Source organism: Protopterus annectens, chromosome 13.part0 (assembly GCF_019279795.1).
Source record: "Protopterus annectens isolate FY-2018-M chromosome 13.part0, PAN1.0, whole genome shotgun sequence".
Taxonomy (NCBI): Eukaryota; Metazoa; Chordata; order Ceratodontiformes; family Protopteridae; genus Protopterus; species Protopterus annectens.
Window position 1 is genome coordinate 216,082,465 of NC_056747.1, and position 22,445 is coordinate 216,104,909.

The 22,445-nt window shown below is 34.7% G+C and overlaps 1 protein-coding gene across 1 annotated transcript in view; it reads left to right on the forward strand.

Annotated features, from left to right (window-relative positions):
• The window catches only part of MYO1F (myosin IF), a 1,136,901-nt gene that overhangs the window by 925,461 nt on the left and 188,995 nt on the right, over positions 1 to 22,445 (forward strand). The window contains exons 14-15 of the mRNA XM_044053742.1: positions 12,140 to 12,307; positions 17,782 to 17,867. Of these exons, the coding sequence (XP_043909677.1) occupies positions 12,140 to 12,307; positions 17,782 to 17,867 (254 nt within the window). The remainder of the gene's footprint in view (positions 1 to 12,139; positions 12,308 to 17,781; positions 17,868 to 22,445) is intronic.

The following is a 22,445-nucleotide window of genomic DNA, read 5'->3' on the forward strand; positions in this document are numbered from 1 at the left end:
AAATTCTTCTGCTAACATAAACGTTTCAAAATTCACTTCACAAAATGATTCAGTCCTTAAATGTATGAGGGCTCAGGTGTTTGTAACTTCAAATTCCAGTGAAGAAATAATGTCAAAATTAAATTAGATGTCAGTGTATTTTTCTTCATTTTTATCTTAATTCTTAACATTGGTCTTCTGACTGCTGGTCCCTGTTCCATATATTTCCTACTAATAATTTGTCCTTTGTTTTGTATCTGTTGCATATGCAAGGCTTAACTGACAAACTTCTTTCTTTATTTTATTCCTCCGCAGATTTTTTTCCACACTGCTTGCAGCCCTCATACAGAGCAAAGCAATGGCTTTCTGCTTTGCCCAGTTAGGTGTCACCACAGCAGATCACCGGTCTGCAGATTGATTGGCAGTGTAGTTTTTATGGTGCTGAGTTGTTGAGTTGACAGCCTGGCGCCCATCCTTCACAGAAGGCACCAGCCCTCATACAGAGCATAACCCTAAAATCAGCTTCTCCACCAATTGGATATGATTCTGTTTCATTTCACCCATTTCATTCTCATGTTCTGATGCTCAGCTTCATTAATCTCCTCTTTTTCTCCAAACAACATCTTATCTACCAGACTCCACTGTATCACCACACTTTTTCCTGTCTCATTCTCCTCCATCATTGACATCAATACTAGTGTTGTCAAGCCTTCTAAAGCCACAATTATGCATCCTGCGTCTCCGTGATCCACAAAAAGTGGCTATTTCTTCCAAAAAAAATCCTCCATGCTCACTACAACAGCTTCATTGACTTCCTTGTCAGAGTGAAATGAAGCACTGACAGCAGCCTTCTAGTGTCACCTAGCAGCTGCAAAGAGTAGGGGTGCTTTATTAACATATATATTAATTTTGTATCATAAAAGAAACTTTAAATCAGTTATTTATAATTTCATTTTTTCCCATCCATACTTAAAATTATTTGCATGTTACTGACACAAAAAATTCAAGTAAAGAATTTTATTTACTTCATTCCTTTTCTTTTATATTTATCCTCTCTCCCCTACCTGTTCTTCCTCAACAATCCCCCTATTTCATCTAATACATCATCCTCCATTTGCTTCTCTGTCATATAACACATTCTGACATCTTTATCTACATCACCTGTGTTGTCTCAAACATTTCATTATTCCATTTATAGCACAATTCTTTATTTTATTATATTTCCCATCTATACTCATTTTTAAACTTTTCCCAAAATTCTCCGTTCTTTTAGCAAACCAAAACATAATGTCTTGATCCTCTTCACTAAAGTCAACACATTTTCTTTCCTCCATCACCTTAATTTCATATTCCCTTTTACCAATAACATGGCTAATAAAATTCGGGTCTATATCAGAATAGCGAAGAGGCATTTAATTGAACGCCTCTTTGCCGGCACATAAACAGCGAAAGCACTAAAGTGCGAATGCTCAGAACACTGATTTCTTTCCCTGGGAAAGAAATCGGTAGCACTAACAAACACACACACTTTCAAACATTACAATCTGGGGGGCTTAGCCCCACCCCCCCAACGTGGGGGGGCTGTGCCCCCCAAACACCCCTAATTAATATACCAACTCCGAGATTGCACTCCAGTGGGGAAAGGTGCAAACACACAGGGAAGGCCAAGCGATTTCTTTCCCAGGGAAAGAAATCACTGTTCTGAGCATTCGCGCTTTAGTGCGTTCGTTTTTTATGTGTTGATGAAGAGGTGTTCGATTAAACGCCTCTTCACTATTCTGATATAGACCCATAAAATTCTCCACAAAATACCCTCTGCTTCATAAAACTAATCGAACCTTTTTTTCAGTTGTTTATTGCCTGGTTTCATCTTATTTTAATTCCTTTCATGGGTACACTATTTTTTCTAAAATCATATTCTACCATTCTTTTCTTTTCCCATTAACATCACTTATTTTTAATTTAAATAATTTCATTTTGTTCTTCTATTTTTGTTACTTACATCCTGCCCTTTTTTCGTTTCTTTTTCTTTTCCTTTTTCTTCCCATAATTTTTTCTATATTTTATTTAACATATTACTCATTCTGCCTTTTTGTCTTTCGTCTGCCTTTCTCATTATCCAAAAATCGATGCATAGATGTTAAATGCTGCATTATTATTTTTTTTTTCAAACCACCTTCTTCATTTTTATTATAAATTATCCCTCTTCTCACTGGGTTCTGCCTTGAGCCCCAAATGAAACTAAAAAATCTCTAATGACTCTTGTTTTCCATTTGAGTGAACCCTTAAATATGCTTTTCCTAATACATAATTATTCAACATATGTCTTTTTCTAAAAATAATGAATAAAACTGTTCTCATCAAGTTAGCATCTCTTTCTATTGACTTATTACACTTTCATACTCACCAAATGTCTCTCCCAAAATCTTTATTTCCTTTCTTATGAAATATATTCCATTTATTTGTATCTCCTTTATCCTTTAAACTTCATTTTAACTGCAGAGCAGCTTTTAACAGCTTTTCAATACTTATTATATCCTCACATATCAATCTCTTGCCTTATTTTGTCATTAGAACTAAATCCTCATCAAGTGTCATGCATATTGGTTATATGGAATTTCCTTCCATCTCCCATCTTGCCTCCCAAATTTCATGCATGCATGTCTGTACTACTGCTGTTATTGCTAATACAAATAAGCACATACTTATTGGACATCCCTGTTTTGCTCTTATGCTAATACTTATTTTTTCCTATCCATTTATCATAATGTGCACCCATGAATTTTCATAGCATTTCTATATTGCATTAATATTTTTCTCCTGTATCATATGTTTTTAAAATCTGTCACATTGCTTCATGACACATCTTATCAAATGCTTTAGCTACACCACATGCTGTCTTACTTCTGTACTTTTTCAGTATCATCTCTATGACTTCTTTCACTATAATTAACATGTCTTCACTTCTCTTCCATTTATACAATAAATTCCTTCTTCTACAACCTCATCCAATACTTTCCTTATCCTTTTTTACAATAGTTTCACAAATTATTTTATAGTCAGTACTCCCTAGGGTAGCAGGCCAGTTTCCATATCTTTAATTTCATCCTTTTTCCATATAAATTTTATCACTCCACTATAAATGTTTTCTTTCATTATACCTCCCTTCATCCATTTGTCTAATACTTTAAAAACTCCTCTTTCATCTTTGTTCATTCCCTATGTAATACCCATGATGTATACCAGCCAATCCTGGTGTTGAGTCATTTTACCTTCTTTTATCACCTTCTCATTTTCTTCTATAGTTATATTTTCTTAAAAAAAAAACAATTCTTTACCTTTTCAGAATTTATTTTCACTTTCCATTCTTCTTGCCTATACACTTCCACTTTTTCATAAAGCTTCTCTACTACCTCCATAATATCTTCCTGTTTGTAATGTAGGTCTCCTTTCCCACCTAAGATAGCATTCATCCTTACTTCTCTCATTTTATAAATAAGGGAAAACCTCTTCTTTCTTTCCTTTTAGAAAAAAATTGCCTATGTAACATTATTTTTACTTTTTCTGTGTTCTTTTCATGCATTTGGGTTTTTTTTCTATTTCCCCTTATTTTGACATTCCCTTTTCTATCTCATTCTCATAATTCCATAAACATGTTTTATATTTCATCATTTTTTTATTTTTCTTACCATTCTAAATATATTTTTGTACTTCTGCTTATTCGTTACCTACCACAGTGTCCATTTTTATAAAATGGTCTCATTGTCATATGATCTGTGCATAATATTTATTTCTCTATTATCATCTCTTCTTCATTTTAAAACTCTGTAGTTAATTTATTTATCCATTATCCATCCTTTATTATGTTACTTTATAGCCGTATTCTAGTCCATACTGCTCGATGATCCTAAAACTTTACCCTGCACTCCCCCTGTTATTTCTTTTCTGTCTTTAGACTAAACTATACAATCAATTTCAGTTTTAAAAATATCCCCTTGTATATATCCATTCTCAAGCCCTTCCTTCTTTCAAATCTCCAAATTTTATTAATTCTCTTAACACCTTAATATCCTGTGTTATTTCCCCTTTCTTTCTTCAGGATTCAGTTAAAATACCCTACCATCACTACTGACATATATAGTAACACAATTTTTTTAAAATTGTTTTAAACAACTGCTCTCTCTCTCTGTCATATTAGCATATGCATAAATCACTACAAATCTTATATATTTGTGACTCATTTTCATCATAAATCACGACCCTTCCTGGTACTACTATTGTTAAATCTTAAATTCTTATTCTTAATTTTTTTATAAGAACTCTCATTCCTGAACATGTCTCTTATCCTACTGATCAATTTGACCCCCATGCTGCTTATATATTTTTCCCTTTTCCTTCTTTGTTACATCTGCTATCTAGCAGTTTACCATCCCATCCCCACCAAACAAAATGTCATGTCTAATTCTATTCACATTTAAAGCTAAAATTCCTGTCAGCATTTTCCTGTGTTGGTAAGTGTTTTATTTCCAGATGTAATTTTTTCTTTTTTTTTTTGTCCTAAGTCTGTCACCATTTGATTTTTTACTATCTAGATCTTGTTTTTCTCTTGCCTTCGTTTCTACCTCTTATTCCTCTTCACTTACTAAAATTGCAAATCTAATCTCCGCCTGTATATTAAAAGCCTCACTTTCAACTGTAGTAATATTTTCTACTGTTCATCCTTCTTCTGAGCCTTCATTTTGAGCTACTATTTCTAATATGGGACATTCAAATCAGAAATGTCCAAATTCTTTACATTTTCTACAAAAAGGCTTATAGTATTTTGTGTGTCCCCTCTCCCCATATTGGCCACACCTTTATTTGTTTCAGTCTTGTAATAAATAATTTCTATTTCCATAGTAATAGTATGCTTTGGGTTAACCCCAGTGTCTAACAAATTCACTCTTACTTTTCATAGTTATTGTATTTGAAATATGTTGAATTTTCCAATTCTTTATTTATTTTATTTATTTTATTTTACATTTCTTGACCGGGATAGTCCGATTGGATACTTGTCCATTTTCAGCGGAGGCCCGGTGAGAAAAGCTCCATACATACATACAGAAAAACTGTTACATTAAACAAGTTAAAGCACTGTTACAGATACAATACATAGGATAAAAGTAATTCATTCTGCATTTATATAAATCTAATTTGTTATAGAGTAGCAATTAAGAAGCAATGTAATGGTGGCCAAAAGACTTCTTTAGCACATGTTTATATTGCCAGAGTTAGTCAGGATTAGAGCAAGGACATAGCTATTGCCTTTTAAAGTACTGTTTTAGATTTTTTTTTTAATTGGGTTAGAACGGGTCCTGAAGTAAGCTCAGCAGGAAGTGAGTTCCGTATTTTGCCAATAGTGTTGGCATACAGAGTCTCTCCAGATGAGTTGTTGTTTTTGAGGGTTTGGACTAGTAATTTGTTGGATGAGCGAAGTTTCTTGAGCTTGCTGTAAGGGGTGATAATTTTTGTAAGTACGGGTGTGTTTTCAGGTTGGTAGAGAATTTTATGTGCTACTATTAGCTGATCGTACTGAAGTTGGATAGGCAATTCTAGCCACCCTAGATTCTTTAGGTTCAGACAGTGGTATGTTCTGTATGCTGTTCCAGTGGCAAATCTAGCAATATGATTAAAGCAGCTAGAGAGTTTATTAAGGTCAGACTTACTCAAGTTCATGAAGAGAGGGGATGCATAAAGGAGGGTGGAAAGTAGACATGTACAGGCAATTACCATCCTAGTTAGTGGAGTGAGAAAAAGTTTGATCTTGTATATTGAGCCAAGTTTTTTATTAACTTTTTTAATAGTTTGATTAATATGCATATCAAACTTGAGGCCATTATCAACTGTTATACCTAAGAGTTTGGTACAGGGATCTGGGACAATGACAATGCCATTGTTAGACTTTATAGTAAAGGTTGGAGCGGAGGCTTTATGAATGGGGGAGGAAAGCAGTAGCTTCATTTTGTTAGGATTTAATAGGAGACCAATTACAGAGCCAATTTTTGACAGTATTAAAAACATTTTTGGATAGAATCTGCAGACTTAAAGGGGAGGTGGCAGAGCAAATCAAAGTGGAGTCATCAGCATATTGAATGCAGATGGCTGTTGTGATGACTGTGTATAGGTCATTAATAAAGATAGAAAATAATAGGGGTCCTAATATAGAGCCCTGAGGGACCCCAAGGGTGATAGGTAGAAGGGAAAATAGTTTGTTATCCCATAGTACAGCCTGTTGTCTACCACTCAGGTAAGATTTGAACCACTGGATAGCCTGGACATCTAGGGGAATAGTTTTAAGTGTGTGTATATGAGTAGCTGGTGGTTGACCATGTCAAAGGCTTTGGAGAGATCAAGAAAGAGGGCAGAAAAAAGCTTATTGTTGTTTCAGTTTTGATTAATAACATTGGAGAAAGAGAGGAGGGCTGTGGTTGTACTGTGGAATGGTCTGAAACCATGCTGCGAGTTAGCCAGGAGATTGTGCTGAATGAAATGGCACAGGGGTTGTTTATGGATGCACTTCTCCATAATTTTAGCCAGGTGTGACAAAATATCTATAGGTCTGTAATTTGACAGTTCAGAGGAACATCCCCATTTGTGGAGTGGAATAACATGGGATGTCTTCTAGATGGAGGGGATAGTGGCTTCTGATATAGTTCTATTGATCAGGATAGAGATCAGGTATGCTATGGCATCTGCAGCTTTTTGTAGATACTCAGCTTGGAGGAGATCTGCTGCAAGGGTGGTAGGTTTTAGTTTGTTGATTAGGGCATGGATAAGTGATGTGGAAACTGGTTAAAAGTTAAAGGGGGGATTGGATAGTTTCTGTGAAGAAACTATTAAAGGAATTGACAATGTCTTCCGAAGGTTTCTGGATGGTAGCCAAGGGTGTAGGAGTGGTGTATTGCCCTGGGTGAATACGTTTATTTATACTTGCCCAAAATTTTTGCAGATTGTTTTGATGCTTCTGCTGTAAATGGCAGTAAAAGTTATTTTTATCTAGGGTGGTAATTTTTTTAGTGTTGTTCCTTAGTTGTCTAAATCTTAGTTGATCTAAGGGTAATTTTGTGGTACGCCAAGTGGTCCAAGCTTTGTTTCTAAGTAAGATCATTTGCCTGGTTTCTTTTGAAAGCCAGGAAGCGACTTTTGCTTTAGTTCTTATAGAATGTGCAGGTGCATGGTTATCAAGGATGGCTAGGAATTTGGTGTTGGAATATAATACAGCTTCTTCAAGTGGTAGATGTTTTAGGACTGCCCAATTACATGCTTTGAGTTCATTTTGGAAATTAGCAGGGTTAAAGTTTGTGTTGTTTCTAATAGTTTTGTACGTAGGTTGGTGGGGGATGTCAGTCTTACACCTGATTATATAGGTAAGAAAATGGTCACGTATGTCTTCAGGTCAGGTACTGGCCCTATACATGCGGGGACGGCTATTAATGAGTATCCAATCTAGGATGCTATCTTTGTTGTTAGGTTTACTGGTCCTAGTAGGGGAGGATATGATCTGAGTAAATCCATATAGATTTACATGGATGGTCAGAGATTCTGAGGAACACCCAGTCAATGTTGAAGTCTTCAAGAACAATGGTTTCTTGAGGGTAGTTACTAGACAGCCAAGAGAGGATATCTTCTAGGGAGTTTGCATTATTACCTGGGGGAATGTAGACACAGGCTATGTTAATACTTTTGTTTTTATTAATTTGAAGCTCGGTAATGAGAATTTCAGCATTATCAACACAGGGTGGTTGTGTGTAATCACAGGTCACATCTAGAGTAGTTTTGTATAGTACAGCTACCCCTCCTCCCTTCCTAGTGGTATGGTCTAACATTAATATGTTATAACCTGGGGGTAAAACCTCATTATCTGCCATTGATGGTTTTAGTTAGGTTTCAATAAGACAAAATATATCCGGGGAATGTATATCTAAGAGTGCATGCAGGTGGTGGACCTTATTATTTAAGCTTCTAATATTTAGGTGACTGACCAGGAATGGGTTTGAAGGTCTATTTAAAGTTCATAAGTTAGTGGGAATAGTGGAATTGAGGCTAGGATCGACTAGTGAGGTTGGGCAAGGGTATGGATGAATGTCCCCATCCCTTGTGAGGTTGCCATGTAGTCTAATTGTAAGCTTCAGGAATTTAAATATTAGTCTTAGGTAATTCTTGGTTTTGGGTTGATATATCTGGATCTAATGGGTTGGTGGTATTTTGTATCCAAGGAGTTAGTGGTAAGGGGGACTATTAAGTAGTCTAATTTAATTTGTATTACTGGAGTGGTGGTTTGGCTTCTTGTGTAGTGGTAGCCTAGGTAGGACAAATTTTCATAGGTGGTGAGAAGATATGGAATTATCATCAAGGGTAGTAGGCAGTACAATAGCATTAATTTGAAAGGTTTCATGGCCAATAACAGAGGAATTGTCTAGATATTAGCTTTGATTTTTCCCAACTTAAGTAGAGGGATAATTAGATAGGTAGGTAGAGAGGGTCCTGATAATGCCTGGAGAGATGTTGATTGGTTGTAAAAAGAGGGGGAGTGGTTTTAGAGCTATAAATTTAGGACTAGTAGGGACAAGTGAGATTTGGGGGCATGGTGGAGGAAGGAGTGAGCCTGAGTGCAGCAGGGCTTAACCTGACCACGAGATCTGTAGGACCTGTATAAGCATGTAAGTACAATGAGGCTTTTTTAAATACTTCCTTACCCTGGTTTTTGCCTTCAGTATACAATTTTATGTAGTATACTGTTAGTAATCAATTTTTGCAGCCTTTTTACACAATAAGCTTTCTTATGGCTCCATAAACAGCAGGAATCTAATATAGACTTAGTATTGGGGTTGGTGGTAGCATAAAGGGTGTGAACCAGGTGCAATGCAGAGAAACCAGCCAAACCAGGGAGGCAGGCAGTGGAAAACTATCAGCACATTAAGTACAATGAGACTTTTTTTTAAATACTTTCTTACCCTTGTTTTTGCCTTCAGTATACAACTTTTATATAGTATACTGTTAGTAATCACTTTTTGCAGCCTTTTTGCACATTAAGCTTTCTTCTGCCAATTTTCTGCTATTTTTATAGTTTTAGGGATGCTTAGAAACTTATATATGTTCACTAGGAAATCCTTAGAGATAGATATAGGAGTAACCCTGTTTAGTATTTTAGGGTTGATTGTGGGGCTTTATGGGATTACTGGTAGTGCTGTAGACCTGGTATGGCTAAACAGTATAGTACATACAGACAGGATAAGGTAATATTAACCTTAGCAAATCTTTTCAGAGTTGATGGACAGTGCAGGAAAGTTTCCAGATAGGTTTCAGCAGGGGAGGTGTCTTTCTAGCATTCAAGCCTTTCAGGGATCTAGCAGATAGAGAGGGATTGAAGTGTTACCCACACTTCCCTATCCCCAGTCCATACATTTCTTTTGTCACATAGTTTTTTAACTTCATGTGAGAAAAAATAAACATTTTTAACTCATGCCCAGCCATAGTCCCAAACTTTAAAATAAATTGTCCTTCCATAGTGCTATAGTATTTTTTTCACTCTCAGCCATAATGTCATACCTGTTCACTCTGCCATTTTTTTCACTTTTTATTTTTACCAGTGGTTGTCTTCTCTTTGACTGTTGAGAAACTGCAAATGCTTGTCTCCTCTATTTCTTTTCCCATTCATTCTTGCCTTGCTGCATATGTTGCAGAGGTAAACCCTGAAAACTATTCCAATTGAGAATGCCTCCATTGTATTCCCTTCACCAACTGATAGTTCTGTTTGCAATTTCTCAGTTTCTTTCTGCTATAATTCTTCTCTCTCTCTCTCTCTCTCTTCATGGTGTTACTCCGCTGTGCTTCCTCTCCTTCTTTTGGATCTGCCTGGTTCATCAGATATACTGGCAATTGCGTCTCTAGTCCTCCATTTTCCAGTACCGTAACAGTTATTTCATCTCCTTCTCCTTCCTTTAGTAAGTTTTCTCCTGCTCCTCCCTCCAGATCTGCTGCACTCTCCTCCATCTTGGAATTCCCAGAACTGCAGTAGCAGACCTCTGATGCCACCTAGCAGCTCCAAGAGTGCCTCACTTCATCTCCTCCAAAGAATAGGAGAAGTTTCCTGGTGTCCTGGATAAATTTGCCTTAGTCAGTGTAAATACCACTGCAGGTTTCCTTGAAAAGAGGACACTGGTCTAGTGGGAATAATCTGATTAATACAACATAATAAAATTAATAAGCCTCAATACCACTTCTCTGGAGCTTATTAACAATAGCCAGAAAATGACTACAAAGAATTGGAAAATCAGGTCATGCCTTCATTTTTATAAATGCTGTCATTATTGTATATCAAAAATGTCTGCCAGTGAACTCAAAACAAACTAGATAACCAGAAAGTATAAGCAGTGTATAAAATTGTACATATTAATAGATACATATCAGTCTCTGGTCTATGATCAATTAATACTGTTTGGTTGTTGACTATATCACATTGATATATACAGTAGGAACTGATGTAGTTACTTATGCAAATAGTTATTTGTTTTAATTTGTTAGCTTGCTCCTTCTTTTCAATAAAATTTGAATACAAATATTTTAAGTAAGATTTTAATGCAAATATTTTAAAAAGAACAAAGGTCAAAGTATTTTCTGAAGCTGGAATGGAAGCATAAAATATCATAGCTATAATAGGATATAAAGTGATTCTTCAATAATATCACAAATCTGAGATGACATCTGAGATGACTTTAGTTTTGTGAAAGTCTGTAACAATGAAATGAAACAGAAGACAAATAAAGTGGCTAAACTGTCACAGCTATAATCAATAAACAGCAATAAATTATACTTATATAAATGAAAATAAAGAAGCAAATCAAAAGCAAATTAAAACATTCCACAGAGAATGAGAAACTTTTACAATGCAACGATGTAATGATGATCAAATATCAACATACAAAAGAAATGAAATATAGCTGCAGCAAAAATAACAACCATTAGAAGTGAAATTAAATATGGAACTATTGCAAACACAAAGACTGAAACAGGTAAGTAAAAAATAAAACATAAAAAAGCCATCACTAATTTTATATTTTTCAGCAACACTTCAAGCAAAATCTTCCAGAAAAGCCACAAATACTGCAAAGAAGACAACAGAAGAAATCAAACAAGTATATTAAACACTAGAAAAAGAAAATAAATTAAAAGTTTTATTGAAGGTTATTATTTAAAATAGAGATTTTCCACTGATGAAAAATAAACACTGTCAAACCTTTTAGGATAACAGTTCACTGCTGGGATATAACAACAGCACCAAACTCCCCAATTGATCACTGGATGATGGTCTCTCTGGATGGAACTTGTCCTAGGGGATCAGCAAGAATATTCAAGTATCCCTTGGGAAATTAATTGGTTTGAGTCTTGTTAGATGTGGCTTAAGGTTTGACAGGCAAAGTGAAAAAGATTTAGAAAAAAATAGAAGTTTGCTTTGAGTTCACAATAAATTCAAAAATAAATTATTTCACCCAATAGAAAAAAAAATCAACTATGAAGTGAACATGTATTTAACATTTCAATTACTAGCCAACAGCAATACAACAAAATAAACAAGTTAAGCCTAAATAGCAATGATACAGTAAAATAAACTAAAATAAATCAAAATAGAATTAAGCTTTGACAACATAAGAAATAAAATAAGTCCAAATAGCAATGCAACAATAAAAGAAACTGTTATAAATAAAATAAAAATGCTTGATACAATAACAGAACAAAGGAAAACACAACTAGAATTGCAGAAATGAAATAAATACATGAAAGCAAACAAATATAATGTGCAGTTTCTAGAATTTATGGTTCACAGACGTGTGAGAGTTAAACATTTTAAAATCAGCATTACCAAAAACAAGTAATATATTATGTTGCTAGATGAATGAGATCTAACATGACTCAAAGCAATTTGCCTTCCCAAGTGTATCTAGATTTTCCTATTTGTATATTTATTGCCTTTCTGGGGGCTTCCCACCTTGTTTCCATCATGACTGATATACTTAAAGTGTGACTCAATGTTTATTCCAATGGCAAAAATTGCTGTAGTATTTTGTTCTGTTCACAGGATCAAAACTCCGTAGTTAGTAACATCTTATTGTCTCCTACCCAGAATCCTACTGGAATTATGAGTGTCCTTGATGATGTGTGTGCCACAATGCATGCCACTGGAGAGGGAGCAGATGGTACCCTGCTACAAAAGCTTCAAGCAGCTGTTGGGTGTAATGAGCATTTCAACAGCTGGAACTCAGGCTTCGTTATACATCACTATGCTGGAAAGGTAAGCTCACTAGAACAGATGGACTGGTGTTATCTGTAGAAGAAGAACAAATTAAAAAAACTGCTGAATCGTTTTTTTTTACTGTTTTCACTTGCAAATTAAGTGTTACATATTGAGCAATATAAAAACTGTACTATGCAAACAATACAAAAAATGATGATGACTAGCAACTGCGTTCTCCAAAGTTCTTAAACTGTAAAATATCATGGATTGCATATAAACTGCCATATATATTAATACCACAATCACAAGATGTTAGTTCAAGCAGTATAAATGATTGTCTGTAATACATCATATGATTATCTAGCTACATGGTGGTAGAAGTACAGAAAATGTTGTGAAAACAGACCCCCCCAAAAAAAGAAATGAAGTATTAGCATTATCAGTTCTAATTATAAGGATAAACACAAAAATTCACCAGCAAACACCAGACCATGGAACAGGATGATGATTAATAAATATAAGAACACACAAAGAGTATGTGCTTTTATTCTTTTCAAAGACAAGGACTTCAGAATGAATAGATAAAAAAGCTCTGGTTTAAATGTTATAAATTAATTATGTGACTACAAATTAAATTAAATAAGATCTTAAAGGCACATAAAACTGCAATAACAAAAAATAAATATATTAAATTGTATGACCATTATAAAAACTAACAAATCATAAAAATATTTTATATACATATGTGTGTGTGTGTGTGTGTGTGTGTGTGTGTGTGTGTGTGTGTGTGTGTGTGTGTGTGTATACATATATAAAATTATTATTATTAATTAAAAGAAATGTATAGCGGTTGAAAATATAAATAAAATGTGCTGAATAAAAAAAGTATTAAAACTTAGCAGATCTCAGTTTAAGAACACTATTGATGGAAAGGAAATAATTTAATTCTGGGAAAGCAGTACCATTAAGTCTTAACTTCCACTAAAGTTCCCTAAATTCAATGGTAGTTTCCCAAGGGACACTCCTTGGGTTTTGAGGAACCTTTTCCAAAACCATAAAAACAAATCTATCAAAAACAATACAATTTTGTGGATACTTATAGAGTGCATTTTTATCATTTCCTAATGTCATAATAATGCTCATAAATACATTTAGATAAGGCACACTCAGTTTTACCCACATAAAAAGAATGATAAGTGACACATATGGCAAGGTAAATAACAACCCGAGATGAACAGTCACACCCAAGTGGAAACACCATTGTAAATATAATGACACTGATTATAACTTCCACATTTAGTGGTGGCAGAGGAAGAGCTAAAGTTAGTTACTATCCTGTGAGGAGCACATTATTCAAAAATAGTCTTAAAATTATAGCAACTCTTGTAAATAGACTTATGTTCACTACTCAGAATATGATTCAAGTTATCATCAAATTTAAAAACAGACCAACTATTCCTTATAATATCATTAATAAATCTAATATCAGGCTGATACATTAAAACCAATGCTATAATAAAGTTGTTACAATTTGATTGTTCAGAGTTAACAGTTCTATTCATACCTCTAGCCAGACATCAGAAAATACAACAGGATAAGCAGTGTCCACAACACCAAGGTTCTTCAAGAAATAAATCCAAATCAGCCAGTCTAAACCACAGAAAATTAATACATTTAGTGCTTTCATCTTGGTTAATACCAAGACTTCATCAGAATAAAAAAACACACCAAGCAAGAGCTTAAATATACTTGATACTCAGGCATGTACAATATTCGATGTGTCTCCTTGAATTGACCTATTACCAGATATTTGGAACAAAATCATAAGGGTAACTTCTGGCTAACCTCTGTCTAAAACATATTGTTTACTTTTGCACTCTCCAAAACAAACATGTGATCAGAGGAGATCATTCTAGCCAAATGAATGAACTCCTTCAATTAAACTTCTTTTCTGAGAAAGGAGGTGACAACTATGGAAATGTAAATCATCATCATCTTCTTTCAGCTGTTCCCGTTAGGGGTCCCCACAGCAGATCACCTGGAAATGTAAATAAGAACTGGAAAAGGTAATTTTCCTATAAATGTTGGAAATAACGCTATCAACCCTTTAGAAATAGTTGCATCAAGAAAGTTAATGGAATCCTCAGTGAAATTATGTGTAAACCTCAAAAATGAAGTGGAATCATTAATAAAAGAGAAATATTCTGTCAATCTCTCAACAGAATCATCCACAAAAATGCAGATGTCATCTAAATATCTAATGTGGAGATTCCAACAACTCCAAAAAATGCAACTGTCATCTAAATATCTAACAAAGAGATTCCAACAACTAGCAAAAAGTGACTTATTAAAAATTGTTTTTGCCAAGAAAGTATAACAAGATTTCCAAATATGGGGGCCCAAATGGAACCCATATGCATTCCTTTGATTTGTATAATGTTCACCTTCAAAGTCAATGTAATTGTTGGTTAAAATAATTTCCATTAAGATATAAATTTTTTGAGCTGACAAAAAGTCACATTTTAAAATGGCATCAAGAAACAAATTGAGACCAACCTGATGTGGAATTGATGTAAAGACATCAACCACATCAACAGACACAAAAACAAATAGTGACAGATTCTAAAAAGTCCCAAGAATCCTGCAAAATATAATGATGGTACTTGGATAAAGAGTAAGTCTTAGAAAGTTATGCTGATACAATGGGTCTCATAGGCAGCTCAGGTATATTTTTATGGACTTTTGAAATTCCAGAATGGTTGGAATAACTGGATTCTTTACAAATAAAAGAAGAATCTCACCTTAGAAAGGAGACCCTGTAGTAAAAGGTCTTCTAATAGTAAATCAATATTCCTATAAGCCAGATAAATCTCATCTTTAGAAACAGGTACATCAGTATCAGTGTCATATAAAAGATCAAACATTTTACTGGCATGGTCAAAAGAATTCATCAACACAATGATTAATCAGAACACTTCAGTTATATTTTCAAACCTAAATACATTTCTTTTTAATATTATATATATATATATATATATATATATATATATATATATATATATATATATATATATAGAAAAAAAATATTAATAAAAAAGAAATGTATATAGGTTTGAAAATATAACTGAAGTGTTCTGATTATAGCGTCTTCTGCGTGGAGACATGCGTGAATGGGCGTACCTTCGTTGAAGGTTGTGCATTAGGCCTGGCAACTCAGCACGTAAAAATCAACTGCCAATCATTAGCAGACCGGAGTTCCACTGTGGCGACCCCTAACCGGGAAAAGCCGAAAGACACAACAACAATATATATATATATAGTATACATATATAACAGGTTTTTGCCATTTATTAGTTTTCATAATGGTCATACAATTTAATGTATTTATTTTTTGTTACTGTAGTTTTATGTGCCTTTAAGATCTTGTTTAATTGAATTTGTAGTCATATCATGAATTTACTACATTTATACCACAGCTTGATTGTATTTATCCATTCTGATGAAGTGCTTGTCTTTTGAAAGGATGAAATAGCTTATAGTTTCTGTCTTCTTATATTTAAATACCATCTTGTTCCATGGACTGGTGTTTAATGGCAAATTTTTGTGGTCTTGTTGGCTTTGTTGTTTTGCTATCATTTCACAATTATTTTTGGATTCCTAATTATAAAGATAAAACAATGTCTTCTTCTTTGGTCAAAATGACCATCAGCATTTTGCTTAATGCAAGAGAGCTCAGTCAGTGTAAGCATGCAGCATTGAATAACTGGATATTTTAAGTGGCTACATACTTGCAAATGTCACACTTATTGCATTTTAATTACCCATGCATTGAACAGCTGTAATTCATGGGGTAGCCACGGTGGTGCAGCAGTTAGTGTTGTCACCTCACAGCAAGAGGTTCTCTGGTTCAATCCTCGACTGGGGTGCCTTCTGTGCGGAGTCTGCATGTCCTCCCTGTGGTCGTGTGGGTTTCCTCCGGGTTCCTCCCACATCCCAAAGACATGCTGTAGGTGGATTGGACACTCTAAATTAGCCCTAGGTGTGAGTGTATGCATGTGTGTGCCTTCCGTGGAAGGTTGGGCAACTCAACACTGTAAAACTCCACTGCCAATCATAAGCGGACAGGTGATCCGCTGTGGCAACCCCTAACCGGGAAAAGCTGAAAGAAGAAGAACAGCTGTAATTCCTGCCCAGTAAATTTTTTGCCCCAGCACATTCACCCAACAGTGTTACATAAGGTTGGTTAATTGTTAATGCTTAACAATTTAAGCAACATGCAATGTATAAATCTGATTCAGGGAAAAAAATGATGACTTGCACTTTAGGACCTTATGTATAGAAAAGCATCATAAAGATTTTCAGCCCTTTGCATGACAGTTTTAAATGGGGGGATTCGCTTATCCTCTCTTTGTCTTCCAGTTAACCTCACAAATGCTGCATATACATACATTCTAGGAATACTAGAACACAAGTAAGGACTGAAGATAAGTAAATGCTCTTAATCATAGGCAAAACCAGGATCAAAGTATCACTATCAACATTTACTGTTCCTGAAACAAATTTTTCTTCGATTGCTCCTTACCTGCAAAGCAGAATTCTCCTGTTTTGCACAGCTTCAGTAAAAGTATGAAGGCTTGTAACATATAGCAAGGTGTGATTTGAATTATAACAATGTAGGCTAAATTATTCTGACCTTAAATTATAAATTATGATAGCCTGTAAACATTCTATGTGCATCAAATAATAACTGTTTATCAGATATTTAAGCACCTTTCTCCATTTCGCTTATGACTTAAAATGTTTCTGGCCTGCTATGCCAATGATCTGATACTAAGAATAAGCTTAGATTTCTTTAAAGCCTAAATGGAGGGATGTGGTAACATGAGTGAGAAATCTACAGATGGATCTCCTTAGTACAACATGGAGGTACTCAATGACAGGCGTGCAGTGACCTCTTTGAAGGAAAGGGTCTAGTGATACTGGCAAACTACAAAAGGACAAATAGCAGCAAGTAGCAGATGTCTACAGCATTGCACATTACCTTCCTTTATCACCGATATTAAAATAAAATGATAGAAGAACTCTGAAAGCATCTCGAATAAATGGCATCACTTCTCAACCAGGCTCTGTCTCTCTGTTGCTGCTATTGCACTGCTATTTTAGTCGAGGGGAACCACGTTGTTCCAGTTTGATTGCTAAGTTGCACTGCCTTTGGCAAAAGTCTCTGCTCCGTACAGGATGATAAGCGCATGATGAAAATGATTATATTCTGCAGAAGCAGAAAATGAAAATCATAAAGTAATTTATATTTATTGACTTGTTATGGGTATGTATATTCAAGCTTGAGAGAAATGGATTTTTTGTCTACTTGGAGCTACCCAGATATAAATATTCAGCAACATAATTCATCATGCATGATGTGTTAGTAAGATTAATGTACAATACTCATCAGTTTATAATATGAACGTGTATCTCTTCTAATGCAATCCTTCATGTAGAGTACTGCTCATATTGTTCCTTTTTGTTGGCAGGTGTCATACGATGTGAATGGATTTTGTGAAAGAAATCGTGATGTCCTCTTCACTGACCTCATAGAACTCATGCAGAGTAGCGAATAGTAAGTTGGCCTGGTGATGTTTACAACTCCTTCCAGAAAGCATAAGTAATGCCAAAGCTAGCAGCCTGCGAACAACAGTAGCACAGCTCTTGTTACGCATTCACTGCCATGAATATTATTATTATTATTATATTATTATTATTGTTACTGCATTCACTCAGTTCTATAAGCGACCTGTTCTGGACTGCCTGCCACTCCACCCCACTACATCATACATCAAACTGTTAATCTGTTATTCACTATGTACATGGTTTCCACAGCAGTGATCTTTTTTCAAAATTTCAGACAGCATTTTATACCATTTTCCGTCATTCATAAACAAAAGTACAACATATCAAAAAAGTCCTTATTTCTATGCTGTTTTACAGAGAAGCTGCAAATCCTTTGGTATAGTGATTTCCCACCACACATGTAGTTAATCAACCTAGATCCACAGTGGATCCTTATTTTCACTTGCTTGCAGCTGTTCTGACAGTCAGTTAAAAACACACATTGCAAAGCTCATCCAAAGTTAGTCAAAGCACACTGACTTTAATTTATTTGATGACTATGAGAAGGCCAGGTCAGAGGTCTCATATTGCTTTCTTTTAAAGTCTTTAAAGTATGCAGATCAGTGGTTATGTAGTTTGCAGCAGCTCTATGTAAAGATATACAGTGCTTAACTGCACATGCTTTTGCTGCGTAAAGTACTTACATGCACAATGTCTCATTCCACTTTCCCAGGTCACAAGCATTAAAGTATCATATAAAAATCTACCACAAAGAGTCATGCTTAAAACATGTAATACTTTGTTATCTATCTATGTGTCTTTGAAGCTACTGATATCATATGTCAACTGCTTGTCAAATATTTCTTGTAACTATCATCTGAAATGCATAACAAAAACAAAACAAAAAAAAATAAAAAATAAATAAATATATATATATATATATATATATATATATATATATATATATATATATATATATATATATGATGTCTTTGATGATGTTTCAATTACAAAAAAAAAAAAAATTGCACTTCACACACACAGTAGTGTTTGTACAGTGCATTGGTAATTTTAAATTACCTTTTAATTTGACATGACATATAGCCATACCAACAATCCACTGATATACAGTTATGGTAACCCACCATGGCCTTGTCCCTGTTTTACTACCTCCCAATACAAATGACTACCCTGGTTCTTGGGTCTCAAGGGGATACCTGGTTGTTCCAATAGTCTTTTCATGTTTTGTCCTCTTCTAAATATAGTTTTAATCCCCTATCTTTAAATATGTTCAAATCAGTTAACTCCTGGAATCAGTAATAAAGGTAAAAATTGATTATACCATTATATTACTCATGGAGGAACCTTCCTCATTCCCCATATGTTGTTTTCCAAAAAATAGGCCAAAACCTAGTATCACGGGCAAATAACCTCTTCTTGTACAGACAATACCATTTCTAGTGGATATCCTTCTCCCCATAAAGATCACAAAAAGAAGAGCAATGACAAATTCTCAACCCAGCCTAATAACTCATAATCAGTGAACATCATTGTTGTTTATCTGACGACACTCACACAGGCTCTCAACCCTCCCAGACCTGCATGTCACTAGGAATAAAAAAAAAAAGGTCCCATCATCAATGGTTAGAAATACTACTTCTTCTCAATAGATGGATGTTTATACTACGTGAGGAATGCCCATGAATCCTTAAGGATGTATTTCTGTCTTCCCACAATTCCTGCTGCTACAATAGGCCTCAAAGGGGGGTTCTTAGGTTCTTATGTATCTTCGTGAATAAATATCGAGGGCACCCCCGGATCGGAAAAAGAAAGAAGGTATAGGGTATTTTTTTTCCTACCTTGATCAAGTAGATCTTTGAATAGCCAAATCTATTTTGATAGGACAAAATGATTTTAATTAAGTGAAGCAGATGATCCTATTTTTTTTTCAATTTTTTCATTTTTTTTATTTAAATTAGCTAGTCAATCTCAATCTAGTTCTTGTTCCTTCTAAACCTGTTCTCAATCAGATTTTTTTGTGAGAGAGGATGGGATTAAAATTAAGTGGGGGATTTTAGATGTAACTAGGAGTCCCAGATCCTGCTACTAAAGATTTCTTTTTTAAGCTTTATTATTAAAAGCAAAAAAAAAGCTTAGATAAATATAGTATGTATCACCAGGTTGTTATGTTAAATACAAGCTGAAGGGCCCTGTAGTTAAAACAAAACATGTAGGAAACTGAAATCACTATAACTATAGATGTTATAATTTTTTTTTTATAGAATTAAGTTTTTTTTTTTATTATTAAATGTTTATATAATTGATTTTTTGGGCTTAGATGTTGGGTATTTAAACTGTGAAATTCTGTATGTGTGTTATCTGATGAAGTAACTTGTTTTGTGGTGCTTTTGTGCCACACCACTCATCCATTGCCTCATTGTGTTATTCCAGATTGCCCTGGTGCCCTGGTGATATCGTCTGCTTTTGGCTGCTTTATTTGTAGTAGTTCTGCAGCATTTTTTTTTGATTGGAGTTTATGGCAGCCAGTCCAGTCTCCCCTCTGGGCAGGAGGACAGAGAATTATGCCTGTCCATGGATCACCGAAAGACCTGTGGTGTTGGAAACTGTATTTAAATCTCAACAAAGGTACTCTGTACCAAAGGGTTTGGGGTATATAAATATCCTAACCAGGTTATTCTGTAGTTGAATTAATAAGGAATTGATTGAAGCCTTTGATCAATGCGGTTTTAGCATTGTCAAAGCTATAATAAAGAAAAACAGTATCCTAGTCACCCAACAGATGGATGGACACATCATCATCATGAACAACAGCCCCAGCAGCAGAATAGTCCCAAACCTGTTATTATGGATGAACCTAGGGTGATATGGAAGAAAAACAGAAAGGCAGGATTTGGGGGGAGCCGACAAAGGTGGGGGGGGGTAATACGGACAACAACCATTGTACCAGTCTCTAAGATATGATATATCGCATGATTATATGATAAATATACATCTGCTTCACTTAATGAAATACGTGATTAAACGAAGAATTGGTGGGAAGACAGGACATCATCAGGAAGGATTCATGGGCACCTTGTTAGTATACATCCCATCTATTTGAGAAGGAAGTAGTATTTCTAACCATTGATGTGGCTGGACCTTTTTCCATTATGGTCTGGAGTGGTTGAGGCCTTATGTCTGAGTGTCGCCAGATAAACAACAATGATCGCCATATATGAGTTTTTTATTATGGTATTGAAGAAGAATTTGTTTGTCTTCTTTGCGGAAATATTTCCCATCAGGTATCGGGGGTTTCATGGGGGCTAATTGTGCTCCAACCTATGCAGACACGTAGATTTCTTTGATGACATATTTTTTTTGGAATGGCCTGTGGGTGACATTGAGAAATTGACCTCCTTTGGACCAGGATTTTTTATTAGAATGGTGATGTTAAGATCTCTATTTTGATCCAAAATGGTATGTCTGTACAAAAAGAAGAGGTTATTGCAGCCCGTGATAGGTTTTTTGGCCCTATTTGGAAAACAACATATGGGGAATGAGGGAGGTTATTGTTGAGAATGGATGTTCAGGAGTTAACTGATGATTTGATATTATATTTAAAGATAGGAGATAAACTATATTTAGAAGAGAGGAAAAACATGAAAAGACTATTCAAATCTGTCCTTCTGCGTTTGAGGAAAGACGACAATTTAATTTAAAAAGCGTATATACATAGCATATGTATGACATAGCCAAATAAAATTACCAAATGCACTGTACAAACACACAAACATATTTGGCAGATCTATGGAAGCTACAAAAATGCCTGGGCTAAATGAATCCATTGATTTAGATTCCTAATATGATGTGTAACATGTCCATATATATATATATATATATATATATATATATATATATATATATATATTTATTTATTTTTTTTTTTTTTTTGTTTTTTTTGGTTTAAAAAATTTTTATACATTATAAATGTAATTATATAATTGATTGATTGGCTTAGATGGTTGGGTATTTAAAATTGTGTAAGCTTTAAGATGAAATCTTTTAAAACCTTGTACATAGCATAGTTTTAGAATTATTGTTGTAAACGAAAACAAGCAATATTTGATGCCTAGACACATCAGTAGGAGTTAGGCAGATGCAGCTGGAGGCATCATTCGGATGTAATGAGATAAGTGCCCTCCACACATCCCTGTAGGGGGGGCTTCTCATACTCCCCTAGAATAATTTTCTCACTGTGAGGTTACTACACTGTATTGCAAAAGTGAACAATGACAGTTAATTAAAAAAATATCTCACTGTTTATCCTGGAAGCTACACTGATCAAATGTGCAAAATAAATTGTGGTATGTGCAAAAACATCTTTACCTTATGACGATAAGCCATTTAAAACTGGGTCGTAAAATGGTCTCTTCTTACATTTTGGTCAGATATACCCAAATGGAAGACTAATCTTAACCGTCAATTCTTTGCTTTTGCCCCATCAATCCATCAATAATTCTTTTCAATGATGTGGAATCAAAGTCCTGTGCAAGATTAAAATAAATCTTGGTTACTAAAGCACCCTAAT